This window comes from Lissotriton helveticus, chromosome 11 (assembly GCF_964261635.1).
Source record: "Lissotriton helveticus chromosome 11, aLisHel1.1, whole genome shotgun sequence".
Lineage (NCBI taxonomy): Eukaryota > Metazoa > Chordata > Amphibia > Caudata > Salamandridae > Lissotriton > Lissotriton helveticus.
In genome coordinates, this window is record NC_136072.1 from 551,554,553 (window position 1) to 551,578,519 (window position 23,967).

Below are 23,967 nucleotides of genomic sequence, written 5' to 3' on the forward strand. Positions count from 1 at the left end.
GCAAGTGAGAAATGGTGGAGTGGGTGTGAGTGATTAAAAATACCGTGCTAGTGGGCCTCAACAATTTTATTTGCTCCTAGGTTGGTATGTTAAAACGGGGTGTGACACTGTATTTTAACCTGTAATGAGGATTAAATCAGTGTTCGGTCGACATGTTGCAAGCTCCCCAAGCTTTTCTTCAGGACCATACAGGGACCAGCCCTGTATTTGCCACTCCTATAAGCCCCTAAATTGGGGTGTGAATATTAAATAAATCAACAACATGTAACGCTGTTCAGTCTAAAACATGCGTATCATACATACGTTTTGTACTGTTTTGCTGTCTCTGTAAAAGTAATGACACATGATTAGTGGCAAAAACAAAACCATCTTATTAATAAGCAAAGAGTTGGGGTTCCACATTTTACCTTCATGCCGCATGCCACATGATATGGTGTTTAATTTGCCCCATATTGGTGCGTGCAGGCTTTCAGGTCCAGTGCGTAATTAAAACATGCATTAAAACATGCAAATATGCAGTTTCTCTCTCGGAACAAGATTTATGTTTTGTGTGTGTCTACCGTCCATAGTCACATTAAGTCCTGTGTTGTTTATATGTGTGAATTCACAATCACGTTCTACACCATTTTATGAATTACGCACTGGACCTGAAAGCCTGCACGCACCAATATGGGGCAAATTAAACACCATATCATGAAGGTAAAATGTAGAACCCCGACTCTTTGCTTATTAATAAGATGGGGGGGGGGGGTTGCCACTAATCATGTGTCATTACTTTTACAGAGACAGCAAAACAGTACAAAACGTATGTATGTGATACGCATGTTTTAGACTGAACAGCGTTACATGTTGTTGATGTATGTAATATTCACACCCCAATTTAGGGGCTTATAGGAGTGGCAAATACAGGGCTGGTCCCTGTATGGTCCTGAAGAAAAGCTTGGGGAGCTTGAAACATGTCGACCGAACACAGATTTAATCCTCATTACAGGTTAAAATAGTGTCACACCCCGTTTTAATATACCAACCTTGGAGCAAATAAAATTGTTGAGGCCCACTAGCACGGTATTTTTAATCACTCACACCCACTCCACCATTTCTCACTTGCAACACACATAGTCCTTCACAACCAAGTGCTCCTGCGTAGTCCGCGAGTCGTAGCACGCCCCTTTTCGTAGAGAACTGGGATGGCCCCAATGATGAAGCATGTCACCGTGGGGAAACCCCGGTGAGTGAGGGGACACTAGAAATAAATTTTTCTTTCTTATTGGTCAGTACTGACAAACTTTGATCAGTGGCCACAACAGATGCTAGGTCTCTGAACCCAGTAAATCTGGGTTCCTACTGTTATGTTACGTCCCTGGAGGTCGACCTAGTCTTTCAGCTCCTCCTTCTCCCTCCTTTTACTGTACTTATATTAATGTTTACACATACATTTCATTTAGTTGTAAGTTTGTATCAGATCGAAGAAATTGTGCTTTGGCATTTCAAATGTTTACAAAATTAATTTTTTTGTACCTCACTTTCTTTCAATTGCACGGATTAATTAAGCAGATCGTGGGACAGCATGTATTTGTTTTTTAGCCAATACACACTTGCTTTCATAACAAAATGAGCATTGACTTATTAGATACAATATTTTGGTATATATGGTAGGCACAAAAAGAAATTACTAGCTCTGTAAAATTGAATAAACAATTTTTTTAAATAAAAATTGTAAAATAAGGAAAATGCTACTACCAGTATGCATCGGTTCTTGGAATGTAGAGCTGCAGAGTAGTACACTCAGCATTAGATCGCCACCTGGTGTTGAGCTCAGAAGATTGCATGTTGCTGTGTTCTTGGAAGAAGTCTTTGTACTCACGAGATAGGGGACTCCTCCCTTGGACAATAATGCGCATGGGCATCGGCTGCATCCATAGATTGTTTTTCGCCATGATGGGAAATGATGGAGTTAGTAGAAGTAAAGAAAAGATGTCCATGCGTGTGCATCCAAGTAATATAAACTGGAACAGATACAGGTCCCGGGGAGGCGGGAGGGCGTATACTGCTCTGCAGCTCTACATGCCAAGAACAGATGCATACTGGTAAGTAGCATTTTCCGTTCGAGGCATATGAGCTGCAGATAGTACACTTAGCATTGATTGTGCAGCAGTGTCTCCCCTAGCGGTGGTCAACTGTATCTGTTGCAGTTGTTTGAAAAAGAGTCTTAAGGACAGCTTGGCCTACTGCAGCTTGCTGCTTGGCTTGCACATCAACACAGTAGTGTTTAGTGAAGGTGTGTGTTGTAGACCATGTTGCTGCTTTGCATATGTCCTCTAGGGGGATGTTTCCTAAGAAAGCCATAGAGGCTCCTAGTTTGCGTGTTGAGTGCGCTCTAGGAGGAACTGTTAAAGTACGTTTTGCTTTCTGATAGCATATTTGTATACATTTTACAATCCACCTTGCAATTCCACCGTTAGAGATGGGGTTGCCTTTGTGCGGTGGAGAGAAAGACACAAACAGTTGCTTTGTTTTTCTAAACGACATTGTTCTATCTATATAGTAGAGAAGAGCTCTTTTAACATCTAATGTGTGTAGAGCCCTTTCTGTCAGAGTCTGGATTTTGGAAAAACACAGGTAACTCGACAGATTGGTTTAAATGAAAAGGAGTTATGACTTTTGGAAGGAATTTTGGATTAGTTTGTTAGACCACTTTGTTACGATGTAGTTGTAAAAAGGGTTCTTGTATTGTAAATGCTTGTATCTCACTTACTCTTCTAAGGGAGGTAATCGCAATAAGGAAAGCCGTTTTCCATGTAGGGAATTGTAGTTCACATTTATGTAAAGGCTCGAAAGGGGGGTCCCATGAGTCTTGTAAGAACAACGTTTAGGTTCCATACTGGAGAAGGTGGCAACCTGGGAGGAATGATTCTCTTTACCTTCCATAACTGCTTTAATTGCAGGCACTCTGAAAAGAGACAAATGTTGTCTATTTTGTAAATATGCTCCAATTGCTGCAAGATGTAAGCGTATGGATGAATATGCTAAGTTAAACCTTTGTAAATGTAAAAGGTAACAAATGATATTTTGGATGGAAGCATCCAGGGAATCAATTTGGTTATTGTTGCAGTAAATGGCAAACCTCTTCCATTTAGCGGCATAGCAAGCTCTGGTAGTAGGTCTCCTGGCCTCTTTAATAATGTTTTTACAGTCTGGTGGTAGGTTAAGATAACCTAACTCTGGAGACTTCAGGAGCCAGATCGCCAAATTCAGTTGATTTGGGTCTGGATGTCTGATGTCTCCATGGTTCTGTGTTAGCAGAAATGGAGTCAGTTGTAGCTTTTGGTGTGGAACTAGAGACAGTTCTGGTAGTGTGGGGAACCACGGTTGGCGTGCCCATGTGGGAGCTACTAGGATTAGTTTGAGGAGACTGTTTTCTGAGCTTGCGTACTACTAGTGGTATTAGTGGTATTGACTGTAAAGCGTACGCAAATCTGCCTGACCAGTTCATCCATATTGCATTGCCCTTGGAATGCGGGTGTGGAAACCTGGCGGCGAAGGTTAGGCATTTCGCGCTTTCTTGTGTGGCGAACAGATCTATGTCTGGATGACCCCACTTGCAAAAGAATGGTTGAAGAACCTGTGGATGTAGTTCCCATTCGTGAATTTGTTGTGTCTGCCGACTCAACAGATCTGCTATCTGATTGTGAACTCCTGGAAGGTGCTCTGCCAACAGATATAGGTTTTGTGGAATGGCCCATCGCCAAATGTTTTGTGCAAGCTGGGAAAGTGGTAGAGAGTGTGTCCCTCCTTGTTTTTGTATATAATACATGGCTGTCATGTTGTCCGTCCGGATCAAGACAGCTTTGTTCTGTACTTGTACTTGGAACGTTTTGAGTGCTAAGAATATTGCTAGCAGCTCTAGATGGTTGATATGGAACAATTTTTGTTGACTGTTCCATTGTCCTTGAGTTGTGTGATGTAGGAGATAGGCTCCCCATTCTGTGAGGGATGCGTCTGCTGTGAGCACAAGTTTTTGGTGTTCCACCACTGCAGAGAGCGATGTGTGCAGCTGTGTACCAACAGCAGGTCTGTTAGTTGACCTTGAGCCTGGTTCCACTGTTGGTCATAGCATTCCTTTAACGGACGCATTTGCAGTATTGCATATGGCACTATGAAGATGCAAGATGCCATCATGCCTATTAGTCTCATGAACACTCTGGCTTGCAGAGTGTTGCTGTTCAAAGACTGTGACTAAGGCTTGAATGCTCCGTATCCTTGCTGGACTGGGATACACTAGAGCTGTAGACGTGTTTATTGTAGCCCCTAGATACTGATGTATATGAGAGGGTTGCAGATGCGACTTGGTGTAGTTGATTGCGAGCCCTAAGTCGTGCAATGTTTGAATTGTCTGATGTGTGTGTTGAACACACTGGTTGAATGATTTTGCTTTTATGAGCCAGTCGTCCAGATAAGGGAAGACATGTATTTGTTGTCTTCTGAGATGTGCTGCTACTACTGCTAGGCACTTTGTGAATACTCGTGGTGCCATTGTCACTCCGATTGGAAGGACCTTGAACTAATAATGTTGTCCTTCCAGTACAAACCTTAGATACTTCCTGTGAGCAGGATGTATAGGAATGTGGAAATAGGCGTCCCTTAGGTCTAGTATTACCACGAACAGTAACTATGTGCAATTGGGATAGGCTGTGATAGCATACTCTTTATTTACCAGTCCAACAAGCTAGTGGTACCGTGTAGAGTGTGCATGCTAAAAATGTTGATCCTGTGTTTAAATGATTAAAAAAATGCAAATACATTTCCTCCTCTAGTAAATCAATAGCCTTCTCAAAATCAATTTATAAAACTGCTTGGAGGGCTTTTAGTCTATTTTTCAGAGCTAATGCATTAGTCAGAGAGCTTATGTTATGCCTGGTGGCTGTATGTGGAAAGCCATGTTGGTCCATGTGGACCATCGTCTCCCTGATTAATGTTAATAATTTTGCTAGCATCTTACTACTATATTTGGCTCAATCCTGAGAAGTACAGGTTGATACGCATCATATCTCTCAGTTGGTCTGCCAGGTTTAGGTACGATTGTGATTACTGCTTCCTTACTGACCTTTGATAGTATTCTAGTCTCTTTTGCCCCTGTAAACATCTTCAGTAAGCCCATGGACAGAATTGAAGTATTTGCTTTATTTAAAAAAAATAAAAAAAAAACAGCAACTGGAACACTCTACTAGGAGAAGTCAAAGGTACCATAGCCCTAGTGGAATGAGCACAAAAGCCAGCAAGAGGGTCTTTCTTTGCAAACCATGGCAGATCTTAAAATAAAGGGTAACACAATAGAAATTGTGTTTGGTTACCACTTTGCCATTCTTTGCTCCACTGAAGCCCACAAAAACCTGAATATTTGTTGTGTTCTACAGTGAGTCCTCCATATAATTTGGCACAGCATTTTGAAGGGGTGGGGTTGGAATTGAGGGACCAGAGCAAGATGTCGGGACTTGAGCGGATACTCTTGCTGGTGTTTTTGGTAGTAGTGATGACATCCTTTAGATCCACCCATCTCCCAAAGGTACACTACATTTGTTGGGGGGTTTGGATCAGTTGTAAAGGTTGCCTTTGACAGGACAGTTGTGCTATGGATTAGCCATCAACCTTTCAGTATTACTAGTAGAATTGCTTTCCTGGGAGGTCAAGCCCAGCAAGCACGCAGTGGCTTTGCCATTTTCAGAGAATGAGGTATCTGTGGCAAAAGTGTCCATCAGAAGCAGCAAAGATTCCTGGGCAAAGCGTGAGGAGGAATTGGTCGCAAGAACATGTCTTTCAGCTACATGGATGCCATTTCATAAGGCCCAGGGCTTGGAGGAGAAGCAGAGACATCTAGGGAGCAGGGTAGGATGTCAGTCTGTGGGTTTGAGAGTCTAGAAACTGAAACAACCTTTTTAGATCTGAAGAGTGATTGATTACATCGATGAAGTTAATTGAATCAAGTCAATTTGATACCTCCTCTTTCTTGAGTTAAGCCTATCTACCGGTTTCATAATACACACAAAAATGTACATTGTAAAGAATCTCCAATCAACAGATTACCTTAACAAAATGTTTGCCTCTTTCCTAAAACGTTTTCCATTTCACTTGCAACCCCACCAACTTCATCTGAGTAAACTGCACCATTAACATTAGCCTCTTTCATTATGAAACAATATATGAATATTTAACGTCTGTTGTTCTGTAATTCGCGTTACCATATCTTATGGGCATACTGAGTGAGCAGTTTAAAGCTTGTGCCCTTTATCCAATTTATTTGATATGTGTATGATTTTGGCAGTTGATGTGGGTATGTGCCATCCTTACAACACCTTTCCAGTTTCCATTCAAATTCCTTCAACATGGTCTTTACATATTTAAATGTAAACACATATTTTAGTTAATAAAGGTAAATCAGATTTTGCTTTTTTTAACGTTCGCATTAGGCTAGCCAATTACATTTTATTTGCTTGCAAAGGTGATCTTTTTTAATAAAGAAGATTTTAGCAACTACACTTGCAAGAGATTGAAATATCCCCCAGTAGTGCCTTATTAACATAATTCTACATTACTGAGGTCGAATCTGGGAAGTCTTTTGATTTCCCAAATTACTAAGTTCCACGGAGGAAAAAATTCTAGGATATATTTGTCAATAAAGTGACATCACACTAATTTGAATGAGTTACTGTACGTAGTCGGAGTCACCTAGAAGTCAAATGGAGGAAGCCGTGAGGGAGGACATCTTGACACTTATTGCAATGGTATTGGAAACAACTTCAATACTTTTGCGCAGCCACTGCTACTTTTCTTTTGTGTAACTCATTCCAGTCCTGGTTCCGAGGGGTATTGAATCTGTAACCCACCACTGTCTAGCTTAGCCTGCATATACATCTTTATCTACTATATCAAGTATTGTGCTTAACTTGTCAGGAGGGGGACGACTAATGAACTTGCCCTTCACCAATCTCTTACAACCCGACCACAGATGGTATACTGCAAATGTGAGATCCTGAGGAACAGGCTGAAACTTCTTTCCACCCATGGTGTTACCACTCTTGCAGTGGACAGGTTCTGGAAGAGCTTTGCGCCTTGTTAAAACACCCACAGGAGCATTGGTAAAACAGATATTTGTCCTGCAGTGGAGTTAAAGAGTATTTTTTTTTAAATGAGCCTTATTCCTCTTACAGTATCCCATACAAATGAGGTCGCCTTTACATAATCACGAGTTAAAGTTTCACACGATCTGGATAGGACGTAGGGAGATGGGTACATGAGATACTGCCCATAATCTTCTGAAGATAAATAGGTATGGTAGTCCTCACAGATTATTTGTTTCTCCTCCTTGATTATGTGTTCTCATGACAAACATCACGCTGATCCTGCAAGGCTTAAGGTGAGGAACAAGGAAACAGACAACATTGTATTATGCTGGGTGAGAGACGGACAGACGGAGGGAGTGATCATCTTTCTGCAATGGAGGCAAATGTGGAGAATAACTCCTCCTTTGGCCTTTTCTAATTAGGTTTCCTGAGAATTGCATAGACTCTTGGTAATGGATAGTTTTGTACTTTTCTATGCTGGAAGAAATCTTTTCAACATCAAGAGCTGCTGAGCACTGAAGAATTTTTAGTGAAGGGATAACAATAAATGTTGGTGGTGGTTATGAAGAGTTTTCGACCTGAAGTCTAGGAGCTTCTCTTACCCCAGCACCATGGGCTTCATCTAGAGCACAATGCTCAGCTGAATAGCAATCACATATTGCTTTGTGCTTGTAGCTTCAGATAGACTACAATTTGGTTCAAGTCCAAACATCATCACATGAAAGCCTAGTATTTCTCGCTCTAGGTTTTCAATGTATTGAGCAAGAACGGACACAAATTACACACTTTGCGTTTATCTATTCATTGGCATTGATGTCAAAAATAGTAGAAGTGGCACTGTTTTCCATGTCTTTCCTCAAGAAGACAGCAAAAACCCATACATTTGTGAAATGTGAGAGTTATACATGGCCAGATAAACCACTGAGTTTCAAAGTCTAAATCACCCATTGCTGCAAAAAACTGCCCCAAATGAATCACGATTTTCCCTTCAGTCCCGATGACACAGACAATGACTGACACACATACTTACAGATCTGAACCAGATGGCTGAAAAACATATCTCAAGATGGCTTCTACATCCAAATCATAGTGGATTTATTTACCGTCCTCATGAGAAATATTGACTCTGTCAACCTACCCCCCCCCCCCCCCCCCCCACTCCGAAAAACCGTTCCAAGCCCTTACCACTAGATGGTGTGGATCTTGAAAACTGTTCACTAAGGTGCTGTCTTAGTGAGTCTTCAATAGCACATGCTGAGCCTGACATTTGCCCGGTCATGAATGTAATATCATAGTGGAGATCCTAACGGGAAATGTCTTCTGCCACTTTGTATACATTTGGAAATCTAATTTAAAGGGTTTTAGAACAACGTACATGAATACAGAATTGCCTGTCCATCAGACAGAGGGTTAGGATTTTGCTATCTGGAGAGGAAACATATCCTGCAGCAAAGAACATACGTAGTGCTGAAGAAGATGTAATGTTGGGTACTAAAACATTTTTTTAAGTGAAAGAGTTTGCTTGAACTACAGTCGTGGCTTTCGTTGATGATAGATGCCTTCAGTGATGATGCTTTGATGCTCTTTCTTCTATGAAGCCTTTTTCTTAAGTTCCAGAGTCACCAATACCCACATTTTTGGAGTTTTGAGGCATGCTGGGTAAACTTTTATTCCCTACATTTCAGCTTTGAAGATTTCAAACGCTTGTCTTTTCTCATAGTCTCATGCAAGTGTGAATTGTGGGGCAAGGGTGCCAAATTTAAAGGGGATTTGATGTCCACTATGTAAACCTGCCCTTCAACTCTACAGGTGTTTTAAAACATTTCAGTGTTGTAGAGCTTCCCATTCAGCTAATATAGGGAAAAATGCATCCTCCTCATCGAAAAGAGAACAGACATCCCACTAGAAAACCGCTGCTCACTGTTCTCACACATGCCAAAACTTCACCCTACAAGTGAAAAAAACTTCTCACCCAATAGAGTAGCTTCCCATGCTCACCTGCTTCATACAGTACAATCTACATCACATGGAGAGCAAACTCTAGCCTTAAAGTGCATGCTGACTTCACCTGATGAAGCAAACCATTCTCCTCAATTCATACATATTGTACGCCCTCACTTCACTATTAACACCTGTCATTATCAACTAGAGACCAGACAAAAAGGTAGAATGCATAATAGAAGTGTAGTAATTATTAATGTAGAACTCAATCCTCACTTTATACTGCTCACCTCTTCATCATATATATATATGGGCATTTCACCTATGCATCTTCTCATTCCAGCAAGAACACCCCCCTTACCTCATATAGCACACTTGATTAAGGTCAACACTCACTTGCAGACGAACTTCAGAAACTCATATGCTGGACCCCCTCTTTGCCTAATACACATATTATGCCCTCTACGTCTACATAAAGCACACCTCCTTAGCTGGTATATGTAGAAAATCTTCCTTCTCACATCATTCGAGTAGCATACCTTCTACATTACGTCATACATACAGTACATCCTTTCGCATCACACATGTTGAATTTCTTCCTTCCACATCTAATTCAGCTCACCTCAGGCTTGCATCACATCCTACTCATTCTCATATTTACCTCACCTCACTCATGCAGGCTATACAATTTAGGTCTCCCCTCTCATGTGCTGTAGGTGCACTCTACTCCTCCCGTCTGCAAACCATTAGCACAACCTTTTTAGATCCCTGGAAAAATTAAAATAAATCATACCCAGCTCATGAGGAAACTCTTCACACAGGATGGCAACAGAAGTGCTGACGCCCTGGAAGACAGAAACAGTGAAGGAGGCCCCGATTGCGAGGCCATCGATGAAGTTGTGAAGTCCGTCACTGAGAGTAATCATCCAAGCCAGAGTGGCGATGTCAGAGTAACGTATACCTTTTAGCCAGTAGCAGGCGCCCTGAGAGCCCGCCAGATCCTACAAGGAAAACCAGAAACAATCATATGATAAACAGGCACCAAGGACACCCACACCTGGGCTGCAAAAGGACAAACACAGCACAAGCAACACGCACAGTAAGGATAGCAGTTCGAGATGAATGAGATTTAGAATGGCACAAGGGTAGACAGGGCAGGGGTAGTGCATACAAACATTAGGAACAATAATGGTATACTGTTTTCAAAAACAGCAAGAACTGCATACAAACACAGGAGAGATTACATAGGTTTATCTCAAAGGGCATGGTTGATGCATGCAAACACCAAATAGGACAGTGTTAGGATAGGCCATCCTTAGGGTAAAGAGGACACATGGTACCCAGAGGAAAGGAGTCACACAGGCACTGCAGGCTGCAAAACAAAATAGACGTTGCAGGAAACTGAACACATCACTATGGAAAAGAATGGTACAAAATCACCACAGGGGGTCAAGGTGACACATATGGAACAGAAGATGGAAAAGATAACAAAATCTATGTATATTACTTAACTTTGCCTTAAGCGTAAACCTTGCTCTCGTCCTAGTAATCCTTCTACCAGCATTTTCCACAATTGGTAGGATTTTCGAATACATTTGCTTGCAACATTGGGAGCAAATCCTCCAAGAATTGGAATCTGCTTGTGGCACTCTGGCTCACCTGTATTGAAAGGGATCCTACGATGACCTTTCCATCACCTGCTGGACTCTTCATCTCTGACTCACTGGCACGCAGCGCCGGAATCATGTGATCCATGTCACCATTTTGCAACTTCTCGGTCACTCCCTCCTCCTGGTCCTTCTTGGAGGTAAGGCCCTCTGGTGTGTAGTGGCTGTGCCCGTGACTGTGCTACAAGCAAAGGAAAAGGGTAATGGAAAGTTAGATGGATCACAGAGAAAGAGTTTTGAAGTAGTACATAGCAGTCCCTAGGTATCAATACAAAGAAAAGGATCATATGCCTACAGAGAACTACATGAATAGACAGTGAAAAGGAAAGATAATGAAGCTACGGTGACCTGAGTGCAAGCTACAGACACCTGGGGGTATCACAGGGGCTCAATGGTCCGAATATGCTGAAGATGAGAAAAGGGACTCACCGGAGGGCAGTAAAACTAGAAAGCAGATCTGTAAATGGTCATGCAGGCCAAATATCAAAGTTATAGGAAGAGGGTGGCACAGACACTACTTCATGTCTCACAGGAGAGTGCGACATGGTAGGGGGAAGAAAGGGATGGATGCAATGAAACTAGACTCTCAAGGAGGAGTAGTGAATATTATGTGGATAGAAGCATTTGAGCAGCTGGATTGAACCACAGTTGGAGAGGAGCATTCTCAGTAGGGAGGCCAGGTGTACTTAATGAAAGCCTATTCTTGGGGAGACAGCAACAGAGAGAAGTTGAATTTATTGTCGTGGTGAGGAAGGGTACAGTACAGCTGTGGAAGGCTGTGAAAAAACTGGTCGACAGATCAGTGTGGATGACAGGAATTGCTGATTCTATGCAAAGATTTTAAAAACCAAGAAAATGCAGCTTCTTCTATGCCTTGCTTTCCAATGAAACAACTTCTTGGTTACTTTGAAACATTCCGGTGTAATTGATCATACTCTAGATAACCACCTTGATCGTAGAGCTAAAAGAGGTAGGTGGGCAATATGTGGCAACAGGCTGATGCAATAGACAGAAATAGGGTCAGTTGTGTTGCAGCAGACAGAGTCTAAGGGCAGAGTAACATATGAGGTAGTCAGTAGATCCTCTGCTCACCAGAGTAGATCCCTTTTCCATCCATAAAGCCTCTGCAACTCTTTCAATATTGCTCATCCACCCAATCCTTTTATAAATGTATTACATATCAGCCTTGCCTACCAATATGTTATGTGCTCCAAACTAACAACTTTGTATGGATGCTCCACTGGCTGGTCCATTGTTTCTATTTGTCAATGTTAATACTGGCCCAATGCTTTTCAAAGTGGTCTTATTTCCTATGCCATTTGGAAAAGTAAATCCGAACTTAAAGTCAACAGCATGTCAAATAACTAGCCTCTATTTATTGAAACACTGAAGAGCGACACAGGATTGCTAAAACACATCTAGGGCACTGGGTACCTACAGACTGAAAAGTCAAGATTGTGTGAGTTTTCCCAGTGTTTGACTATGGACTGCATGATGCTGCTGCTCAAGACATTTGGACTGTAGCCGGATAAGGTCCCCATGCATCACTGAGGCTTCTTGGGAGGAACTGCTTACTTACTTATGCCTACTACACCTCATGGGTTATAGGCCATCAACCAGAACTCTCCAGCCATCTCTGTCCTGAGCTTTTCTTTCTATCTGACTCCAGGTGCACCTCTTCTTGCAGTCAGCCTCGAGGCCAGGTATATCTTGGCCTTCCTCTTTTCCTTTTCCCTTGAGTGTTCCAGGTGAGGGCTTCCCTGGTGGGGTTTGATGAGGCTTGCAAAGGGTGTGACAAATTCAGCCCGTAACTTCTTTTCACGATTTCTTCTTGAACGGGGAGTTGGGAAGACTGCTGCCATAGGTTGTTGTTGCTGATGGTGTTTAGCCAGCGGATTTGGAGGATTTTCCGCTGACAGGTGTTGATGAAGGTCTGGACTTTGTTGTTGGTTGTCACTGTTCTCAAAGTTTCTGCTCCATATAGAAGGATATATTTTACGTTGGTGTTAAAAGTCTGATATTGGTTTTCAGCGGTAGGTCTTTGAAGCTCCAGATCTTCTTTATACAAATGAAGGCAGCCATTGCTTTGAGGATTCTTGACTTGACATCGGCATCTGTGCCACCCGGCTTGTCGATGACACTGCACAGGTAGGTGAAAAAATGCAACTGTGCCCTGCCTGGCATCAGTGAGACCAGATGGATACTGTCCAGACAGAAAAGAAGGTCTCCATGAGGAATGCTGCTGTATTTTGGACACGAGGAAATGAACGCCCCACATACTCGGGGAATAGCACTGATTCTAGTGACAGCAGCCAACAGAGCTCCGATTGGATGGGAAACTCAGGGTCCAAAAATCGTCCCAGCAACCTTCCGCACAAAGAAAAATACAATAATGATGGGGAACCTCAATGCCACGATTGGAAGTGATAACACGGAGTACGATGAAGTCATGGGAAACCATGGCCTTGGCGACATGAACGAGAATAGTGAAAGGCTTGCAGATCTCTGTGCCCTGAACGGTCTGGTGATACGTGTTAGTGTATTCCCACACAAATGAATACACAAGGCAACGTGTGTGTCACCAGATCATTCAACAGACAATCAGATTGACCACGTCTGCAATGCCAAGAAGTTCCACTGGAGGTCGCTGCAGGATGTGAGAGTGATGAGAGCAGTGGACATAGCCTGAGGTCATCACCTCACTTTGTCGTGGCCAGGCTAAAGCTGAAGAAAGCATTGATGGAAATGACAAACAAATGCCAGCGGTATATCACCACCCTCTTCAAAGATGCACATAAATACTCAGTCACCATCAGTAAAAAGTTTCCTGTCCTACAAGAACTAGAGGACGACAGAGACCCAGTAGAAAGCCAATGGGAGAAAATCAAAAGAACAGTGACATAAACCTGCCAGGAGGTAGCGGGTCCCAGGAAACACCGACATAAAGAATGTATTTCCATCGAGACTCTCTGCAGAATCCAAACGTTCAAAGCGAATACACCAATACCAACAAGGATGCAAAGAGAAGATTAGGAGCAGACAAGTGAAGATTCATCAATGGTCTTGTCACAGAAGCCCAGGAAGCCGAAAGCTTGAAAGAACTAAGGCATAGCAATCAAACTCTCCGGTAGATACAAGCCAGTGAAAGACCTGTTAAAGATGAAGCTGAGAAGACAATCATGGTCAACGAAGGCCAACAACTAAGATGGGTGGAGCCTTGTGAAGAACTGCACCAGCATTTGGAGTGGTGCCCTACCCAGGTCGTCCATACAGTAAGTATATTCACTCAAAGTTGTTGCAAAAAAAAGGTGAGTTTTTTATTTTCATCCGACAGAACTGAATTCCAGCCAACGCGTTTCGTTCATTAAAATTAACTTCTCAGGGTGATCTAGATGTGGTTCAACGGCCAGGAAAAATACTACTTTCGAACTGATTCCGATCAGATGTGGTAATCTGGAGCAGTACCAAGCGAGCCTCATAACAGCTGCTGGTTGGTCGTGGTTGTAGACAAGTTGAGGCCTCCTTGATAAGGGCCAAGGTCCATAGGATCTGTGTGGGCGGTAGGGCTGGAGACACTCGATCCAGTCTGTTGGGAGGCCGGGAGCTTTTTTACCCAGGTCCTGCACATGTGCTCCTAACTAAGGTATGTAAAATGTATGACTGTGCAGTTCCTGAAGTGAAGGAGTATTCAGGTCTTTTACGGATTGCCCTCACACACCCGGAGGCTGTCATGCTTCATCATAGGGCTTTTGCTCCTCGTCAGGCCGGCGCTGAAAGTTAGAGACCCCAGATATAATAGATCAATGCCGACGGGGTTGAGTAAGCAGAGCTCTCTGTTGCTCAGTCGAGAGGGTGGCGTGGCAAATAGCTATCGTCCTAAACCCCCACCCCACCCCCAGGTCCTGAAACAAGAGTACTGCGTCCGCTGAGAAGTAGAACATCTACCCATGCATGCTAACGTATGGGGTCTGCCAATAAACCCAGGGAGCTGTAATCTAGAATTGCTTAGCTTTAGTAGTGGGGGAGGGTTTAGGCCGATCTGTCAGATAACATGACAGGGCTCTTTACTGTATATTGTTTATTAACCATACTGATGATATTATTGACATGTATTTGTTTTCTAATTGTATCGCAATTATTGCATCTTAGAGCACGATAGTTTAAATAAACATTGTAAACTTCCTTTGTGTCTCTCTTTTATTGTGTACAGGTACGAGTGAGAGAGCAAAAGGGTATGTCCCCTTACCGCGATCCCTGAGAGGGGCGATAGGGTTGTGTTCTGGGGTGCCAAACCACTTGTCTCTCTGGAAAGGTAAGGAGGACAAGTGAGCATTATAGCTAGTCGGACCCGGGCTCATATATACTGAGGTGGTATGGTGACTCAGTCCCTACATATTGAGGTCCTTTGGTCCCAGGCACAGTTCTCTTCCTGAGCAGAATCCCTGCACCATGGCGCCACCAATGTTTTGGTACGGTACTTATTTGTGGAAACCCCGAGTAGTGCTTTTACTTGTCCACAATAACCTCGCCCCTTTTATCGGAGACGTCCATGGTGTTGGGGAATTCAGTATTCAGTGAGTACCTACTTCTGCTGTTTTTTTCAAACATGACTATTTAAAGGATTAAACCCAGTTTGTGTTACACTTTGAATCCATCTTAGTTTCGTAATGGCGCAACCTATAGTGTTAAACTGCTGAACTGCGGCATATACACATTTGATAGAACATGGAGTCCCTAATGCTTGTGCTCCTGTAATCTTTGTAGTAGAAGCGGTAGCTGCATATTGCTCTAAAGTTTTTAGGTCTTGTCTAGCGTTGCAGCGCAAAGCGGTGCAAACAAGATATTGTAAGAGAGCGAGTAGATTTGAGATGGTGTACTAGAAGCCCCGCCTCTCATTTTCATTGGCTGGCGTCACGGTTTATGCTAAACGGTGGCCTGCCATTGGAAAGGAGTTCTTTTTGTTGACGGCCTTTCGCAGTTTCCTCTGGCTGATCCAGACAGGGACGTCTGCTTTGCTGCTGTTGCAAAGCACTTTCTTATCTTCATGGGGGCCATGTGTTTCTAATCTGTGTGGAGGAGCGCGCTGTCGAAGGAAAAAAATCTTAATTTGTCAAGATTTTTTTCCTTAGAGAGGTAGGGTCAGTGAGCACCTCCACGCTAATTAGAAACACATGGCCTCATAAAGATAAGAGATAGAAGATACATACATTTATGCGATGAAGCTCTAAGTGTAAAGTGCTTTTGCAGCTGGCAATGGTGAGAGCGCAGCAGGCCCCCTCTTACCTTGCTGGCGCTGAAGCTTCTGTCTGGCTGCACAGCGCCGGCTTGAGCTATGGCACATTCTCAGCACTTGGAAGGAACCCTGCCGAGCTCAGCTCAGAAAAGACAGTCCAGCATGGGGGCCCGACCCTTAAGGGTCCGCATATATGGTTTTGGTTATATCAGAGCCCTATGAATTACTGTGTCTTGGGAGCGCACGCTGCCCCGTGCGCTCCCAAGACACAGTTTGATTCAAGAGGCTAATCCTGGGGAGGGAACATCGCAGGTCCGATCCGACAGATGCGAGTGCAGGAGTGAACATGAGAGGCACTCACTGAACGGCGCGCCACACCGGTATGAGTGATCACTTAGGGCCTGCCTGACACCACTGAAGCTCGTGCGACACTGCACTTCGCTTAGCTCAGTGCAAGTGACCACTCGGGTGTAATTCCACAGACAGGTGTCTTTCTGAGGGTCACTCCCAGCACTTCACGCAGCTCAGTGTGAGTGGATATAATCAGTGCCTAAACCCACAGACCCGGGTGAGTCATCTCCCACTCCACTCCACTCCACTCCACTCCACTCCACTCCACTCCACTCCACTCCACTCCACTCCACTCGCTTAGGGGTCTTGTTCAGGGTTTGGTCTCAGCAGTGAACCAGCACCAGGCTCAATGAGCTTCACTTCAGACAGCTCGGTACCTTTCGAAGCAGATGCAGCATGTGCAGTGGCACCACTGCTTAGGGGCCTGTGGGCCCATTGAACCTAGATTATTCTTGTATTTCACAGTTCAAACAGCAGCCAGTGGGCCCATTTCCTTCTTGGCACCGGGGCCCGTGACACACTGGCTACCGCCCTGCTCAGTGTGAGTGAACACCCATGACCTGCACACACATTCCGGGAGCAGGAGTCTCTCCTGCCCTGGTCAGCACTCCCTGCACTTATATATCGCAGTGCGAGTACAAACTGTGAGTCTAATCCCACAGGTGCACAAGGCCACCGAAGCGCCATTCCCTGCGCTCCACAGCACTCAGTGAGGGTAAAGAAGATTTTAAAATCATCATTTAGAGCAAGGACGAACATGCATAAGAAAGAAAGAAGGGGTGAGGAGGAAACGGGAAGGGAAGGAATTTAAGGGGAGAAATAAAGTCCAGCTCTGTCCCTTGCACCCTGAAGTCCTCCCATTAGACGCAATTATTTCACGGTCAGGAAGAGTGTCGAGAGATTGGCTGGGCCGGCGGTGAAATACGATATATTCTATTAGCGCTTCAAACCCGCTAAGTGAGCTATGCCATGGCAGGCTCGAGGGATTCCGTGGCTCTGTTAGTGCTACCCAGAGGGTCCTACCCTGCCGTCCCATGAGCTTAATGGGAAAAGGCGCACCTCTTTTAGCACCTCTTTGTTTACGGGGAGCAGCGGCAGCCTTGACAAATCGACGGTTTACTTTTCAAGATCCCTTTTCCTTTTTATGTCAACAAGGGGGAGGATTTCACAGGATTATTCTGCATTTTCTGATGTAGATTTAATCCGGAAAGGAGCGTTCAATATATTGCGGTTCCCTCCATTTTCCGGGTCTGGTGTAACCGCATCTACATTTGCAAACACTAGGGCTAATTTCCGTGACAAAGGCCACCGGCCGCTGTCCTGCCGCATTTCAAAGGGTATATTAGTGATTACAGTGAACCTTTAGAGGGCCACGGCTCCCAGCGCCGGGGGAGGCCCCAGCCTGCAAAACAATGGGCTAATTACCCACTCGTTAACCTTTAACGGGGGTGTAGCAGCACCCACTGCCAAATACACACAGAACAGAGCATGCTACAAGGAGCTGGGGGTGGAGAGAGACGAATAATATCGAAACCCGGTAGTGGGCTGGGGTTTCACGCCAGAGTGCCGAGGAATGCTGGCCCTGGAGGGAGGGATATAATAATTATAGCACGGAGCAAAAGGAAGGAAGAGGAGAAGATACAGAGATTAAATGAACAGAGAGAGATTGGGGAAGGAAGAATACGTAGAGAGAACAAGAAAGAAAGAGCAAGGACAAATGAGGCATGGGCAATAATGGGGTTGGAAGAAGGACACAAACCGAGTGCAAGATAAAAGTGAAGAAATACATTTTAATAAGAGGGAATAGAGAAAAAAATTGAAAGAAAGAAAAGCAAATAAAGGGAGACCGAAAGCGAAAGGAAAATAAAAAAGAAAATGCAAAAAGAAAAGAAATAAGAAAAAAATGGCTAAAGGACATGCAGAAAGGAAGAACATAAATAGAAAAAATTGGCGCAGGAATCCCAATTAAAATGAAAAACAGTGGCTACTTCTACGCCAGCCAACTCCAATGGCTGTCTTATTGGCTGGCCGGGAGGAATCTCCAAGAAATTGGATGGACGGTAGGCCGATTTGCACAGGGCGACCTACATGCCCTGTTGCTGCCCAGAAGCAAAATCCCACAGGAATGCCACCCACTGCTCCGTACTGCTCTCTTGTGCTGGAGAAAGGCTCTGGCCTATACGTCCATGACTAAGCCTTATGCAGATAACATTCCACTGCTAGGTATACCAACACCACAGGGACGGCTGACCGAACGTGCCCTTAGAGACTGGACGGCGAGGGGGATTGAAAACGTGGGCACTTTTTTCGGAGACGACCTACTGTTAGATTACCCCACCTTCATACACGTGACAGGGTCCTCGGACAGGCATTACATGCTACATGCCTCTGTCTCTCACTATATTAGAACAACCTGGACGCCACAGCGCACTCACCCACAGCAACACGAACTGGTACACTACATGGGGGCCGGTGGTCACTTGGTTAGATGGCTGTACACTGGGATTAGAACTCACGCTGCACTCTCCCTCGATGCACTGAGGGAGTCCTGGGCACGGGACACGGGAGAGGAGCTTACAGACGCAACCTGGCTGGTGGGCCTGGAACACCCTAAGAGAGTTTCTCGAAATGCAAGATTTAAATACATACAGGCCATGATTCTCCACAGGGCCTACCTTACCCCGGTCAGAATTCACAAGATGTTCCCTACCGCCTCCCACCAGTGCCCACGATGTAGAGCGGACGAGGCAGGTTTCCTCCACATGCTTTGGTCGTGCCCGCGGCTGAGTGGGTACTGGAACGAGGTGTGCCAGACGCTACGAGAGGTGACCCAGATACAAGTGACGGTGGGTGCGCTGTATTGCCTGGCAGGCGCTCGGCCTCGCCCTAAGCCTTTAAAACCAAAACTGAGATTTGTGGACTTGGGCCTCCTTTTAGCAATTAGGAAAATCACAATGCAATGGAAGTCCCCGAGAGCGCCTAGGATAGAAACATGGAGTGCGGATGTTGTGAAGTGGGGCAGAATAGAGGGGGCAGCCCTTAGGAAGGAGGAAGAAGGTGGTAGGAGAAAAACCCCGCTAGCGTTGGACTGGGAGGTCATGCTATCGGAACTGGAGGGCACGGACCAGCCACCGAGGCCCTGAGGGAAGAATGCGGATTACAACGGGCCCAGGGATAGCACCAGGGGGGTTAGAAGAACTTCGGCTCAATAATCCTGGGGGAGAATAGATAAAGCGGGGGAGCAAAAGCTAGACCTGTTAGGAGTAATGGAGCACCACAGTTGACAGGGTGGGAGAGGGATCGTTGGGGAGCGTGTGGGTGGGCATACACAAACCCTGCAGTAAACAGAGTCACTCCCTACTGAACGCACAACTGGGGAGTTATGTACTAGACGATGACGCTCTGCTATGAACGGGGGGTTGGGGAAGAAAATGAAAAACGTGTTGTACTGTATATTTGCCGTAAATACTACATTCAAATGTGAGGATTGTTCATTCACGAATAAAGTTTGTTTAAAAAAAAAAAAAAAGAAAACCAGCAACAGCCACACAATGAAACATGTAGTAAAAAGAAAACTTAAAGGAAGAAACATAAATAGTAAAGAAAACAAATAAGAATACATGAGAATTTAAGAATGCAGGGATGAGGAAAAATTAAAAGATGGGGACAAAAGAAACAAGTAAGCATGAATGATGCGATGCAATAGGAAACGTACGGTACAGATAGACAATAGGTCTCGCATTTATGCAAGTTTGAGCAATTGGCACTGTAAAAGGCAATGCCTTTTATTTATGTATTAGTTTTCAAAACATAAATAAAAGGCATTGTCATTTATAATGCCAGTATAATGCCTTAAACTCACGTAAATGTGAGACCTATTGCATTGCAAATGCTTGTTTATTCTTGGGTCACATTTCCAGCTGTGGATGCTAATACAAACACTTTTAACTAATACACTGTTCCACAGGCACCTGCTGAATATAGACCATATGCTCTAGGTGAAATTCCTCTTACGGTGTGGGAACACCAGACTTTGTTAAATGGCGCCCTTCCCCATGTGCCTGGGCGAATTTGAATGGGACCTCTCAAGTAATGAGGGGTCTACTTGGCTGGCATTAGCTGGATATACACCCTGATTTAGGCAATATAAATCTCGTGCAAACCCAATGTTTGCACAATGTTCTTTGTGTCTTATACAGGTGCCTAACACAGTTTCATGAACATAGTTAGCTGGTCCAGCGAGACTTTGCCTGCAAACACAAGCCTAGTTGCCTGCAGAGCCTGTTATTAGTCCTGTAAGTGTTCCCTCAGTTATGGACAAAAGACCCACTAGTCCTGAGGAAATTCCATTTTGGATAGCCCAAACCCCCCCACCCTCAAAAAAAAAAAAAAAAAAAAAAAAAGAAGATCAACTTGAAGCTGTGTTTCCTCTTATGGGACCACAAGACAAGCATAGAATTTTAACTATGTGCTTACCCACTGCGATTGTTCCCAGTCTTGGGGACAATTTTTATCACAGTCTATACGATCTGTCATGGTACTCCCTCTTGGCTGTTTTCAAACGTTCTCAAACAGATACAGACTGAACATGGGGCAGGTCCTGCCCTAGATTTGGGGATAAAGTTAATGGGTAATTTTTCTGTGGTCTCCGGAATGACTCTTTCTAATGTTAAAGGTGAAGCAGCATCTCTAGCTATATGTCAGCAACTTACTGCGGTGGCAGTAGCCGACTGCAAACTTGAGTTGCCTATAATTATTGCTAATGTATGTACATCTTTAGGACACAATCATTTAGGAACCAGGCCATCAGCACCACCTATTAGCAAACCTAATACTGATAAGGAAACCAGACCAGTCCGCCAGTTTGCTAAAAAAAAAACTAGGGCTAAATCTAATCAACAACAGAAAGGTAAACCTCGCAGAGGTCCTCTACTTCTGGAGCCCTCCGGGAGGTGATTTGATTTTTGTGATCAGACTAAAATAAAGACTCTAGACAGGTATCGGGTTCCTGATACAGGTTCTCCTCGTTATTTTCAGGATTCGTCTGGACAGCAGTACTACAAAGGACGACGATTTTGAACGCAGACAGGAAGGGTATGTGAAACTAAAAAGGCAGAAACAATGCTCATCTGACGGGAAGATAACGAAGGAGGACAAGATTCCTCAATATAGAGCCCGGTTTTAGAAATAGAAAGTTGCGGCTTTGACTGCTAAATATGCTATAGACAGTGAGAACCCCCTCCTGAACAGGAACACGGCAGTGACAGCGTGGCAGAAGTCACCATAGTATGCTGGATCTCCTCGAGTTTCTGGTAGCAAAAGCCACTGATACCTTTGTTATAGTTGAAACAGTGGATGCATGCGTAGCCACTTCAAATAGATTAGACCAATTAGATATTCAAATTGAAGGTGACGTTAAACACATCATTAAAGCAATCTTATGGCAATATTTAACTTTGTCCTATGGTATCCTCTTGGCGGAGGTTGATTGGCCCCCACCATTTGTACTTGTATTCCCCCCCCCCCCCCCCCCCCCGGAGAGGATGTGATTCTTCCTTCCTTTTCTGCCCTGATCAGAGACGAGATCAAACAAGATTATGCAGTTGAATGGGCCAAGCCTGCATTGGCCTCTGCACTTGATCACAATCATGTTGGTTGAGATAAGGATTCTCCTTATCATATTATACCCATACGGAACACCCCACAGGTAAGGGACACTAAGGCACCAGTTAAATAAATTCTCTCCCAACTGCAGTACCAGGGAGTAATTGAACCCCGTGTCTTTCGGGTGAATAATCCCCATTTTCCTGTTTTAAAACCAAATAGTTCCTATCACATTGTCTTGGACTATAGACATTTAAATAGCCATACACTCACAATTGCAGGGCAAAATACACACAGTACAGCACTCATCAATAATGCAGTACTTAAAAATATAAAACTACATTGTATATGTTTAATGGGTATAAACCGTGAAGGATCAAAGTCTGGTGGCGGAATCGCTGTCATTTTACAAACTCATTTAACAATCACATCCAGGAAAATCCCCAATTTAGGGCCTATAGAGGCATTATATTTTTCCATCTTAGATGCCTCCACCGCCATATTTTTGGGTGTCCTGTTATATAACCCTCCTGGTACTCCCCCGTCCGCAGTTGCCTCTTTGCTGTCGGCAATTGCAGATCTGTCTCTTAAACACCCCCATTTCATGGTATTAGGGGATTTTAATCATCATGTCGATGTAAGTAGCTGTTCACGTGCTAATGATCTCTTAGATTCTATGCAAAGTTTGAATCTGACCCAATGAGTCAGGGGTCCTACACATTCTGCAGGACACACCCTTGATCTGATCTTTTCCAATTGGGCTGACCTTAAGGTTCTCCCCTCCCTGCCTCTCACGTGGTCTGATCACTACCTGATTCCGTTTGTGGTGACTATACCTCGGCCGCCCAATTTGGAATCTATTATCAGAGAACAGGGCAGAAAATGGTATAAGGTTACATGCAATGCCCTGGAGCAAACGTAGAGGAGTAGATTAGACACATTGTCTGTTGATCTTAATGCAGACGTATCCACATTTAATAAAGATCTTTCTGCTGCTATTGAGCAAATTGCGCCATTGCAGAACCTCACCTCCCTAAGATCTAAACCTTCAGCTCCCTGGTTCACAGTGGAACTACGAGAGAACAGAAGTAGATGCAAAAAATTGGAGCGCTCATGGCGCCGGACATACGACCCGGCTGCCAATACCCTTTACAGATCGGCTCTTAAAGAGTTTCATAAACTCAAACGTAGCATCATGAAAGAGCACTTTGCAGAAAAAATTCAAAGGGCGAAAAATTCCACCAAGACCCTCTTTAACATTGTTAAAGAGTTTGCTAATCCCCTTGCCTTGGCCTGCCCCGTCGCTCCTAGTCAATTGCTTAGTGATGGTTTGTCAGATTTCTTTTATGAGAAAATCGCTAACATTACGGCAACAATCCATCAGAACCCTATAGCAGTAACTGCAGATTATGGCACTACTTATGCCGAAGTGTTTACTTCATTTAAACCCCTGACTAAAGATTATGCTTTGTCTCTGCTCCTAAAATGTAAATCGGGCTCCCCGCTCGACCCAGCCCCGGCACAGATTCTGAACGATATAGCTCCGCTATTGATTAATCCTTTGTTAGAAATATGGAATACCTCCCTGCAATCTGGTCTTTTCCCTTCCTTGTGGAAACATGCGATGTTGCTACCAATTTTTAAAAAACCTGATGCTGACCCACTATGTTTCAGCAACTACCGGCCTATCTCACTTCTCCCCAAGCCAGCAAAAGTTTTGGAGAAGGCGGTACAGGAGCAACTGTCCGAATACTTAGAATCTAACCAGTTGCTACATGATACCCAGTCAGGATTCAGGCCAGACTTCAGTACAGAGTCAGCTTTACTAGAAGTGTTTGAGTCAATTCACGAATGTGTGGATAGGGGAGAGGAGGCCATGTTGGTTCTCCTCGACCTATCCGCAGCATTCGATACCATCTCGCATGATATCCTGCTGGCTCGCCTTCATGAGGTAGGCATAGGAGGGATCCCGCTGGCCTGGGTGAAATCCTTTTTGACGGATAGAACTCAACAGGTTTTCCTCAGACCATTTATCTCCACAGAGAAGCCATTG

The 23,967-nt window shown here is 44.2% G+C and overlaps 1 protein-coding gene across 2 annotated transcripts in view; it reads right to left on the minus strand.

Annotated features, from left to right (window-relative positions):
- The window catches only part of LOC144791585 (metal cation symporter ZIP14-like), a 205,439-nt gene that overhangs the window by 38,656 nt on the left and 142,816 nt on the right, over positions 1–23,967 (minus strand). For both annotated transcript variants that reach the window (XM_078666307.1, XM_078666306.1), the window contains exons 6-7: positions 10,719–10,907; positions 9,853–10,060 (exon numbers count right to left, since the gene is read on the minus strand). In XM_078666307.1, the coding sequence (XP_078522433.1) occupies positions 9,853–10,060; positions 10,719–10,907 (397 nt within the window). The remainder of the gene's footprint in view (positions 1–9,852; positions 10,061–10,718; positions 10,908–23,967) is intronic.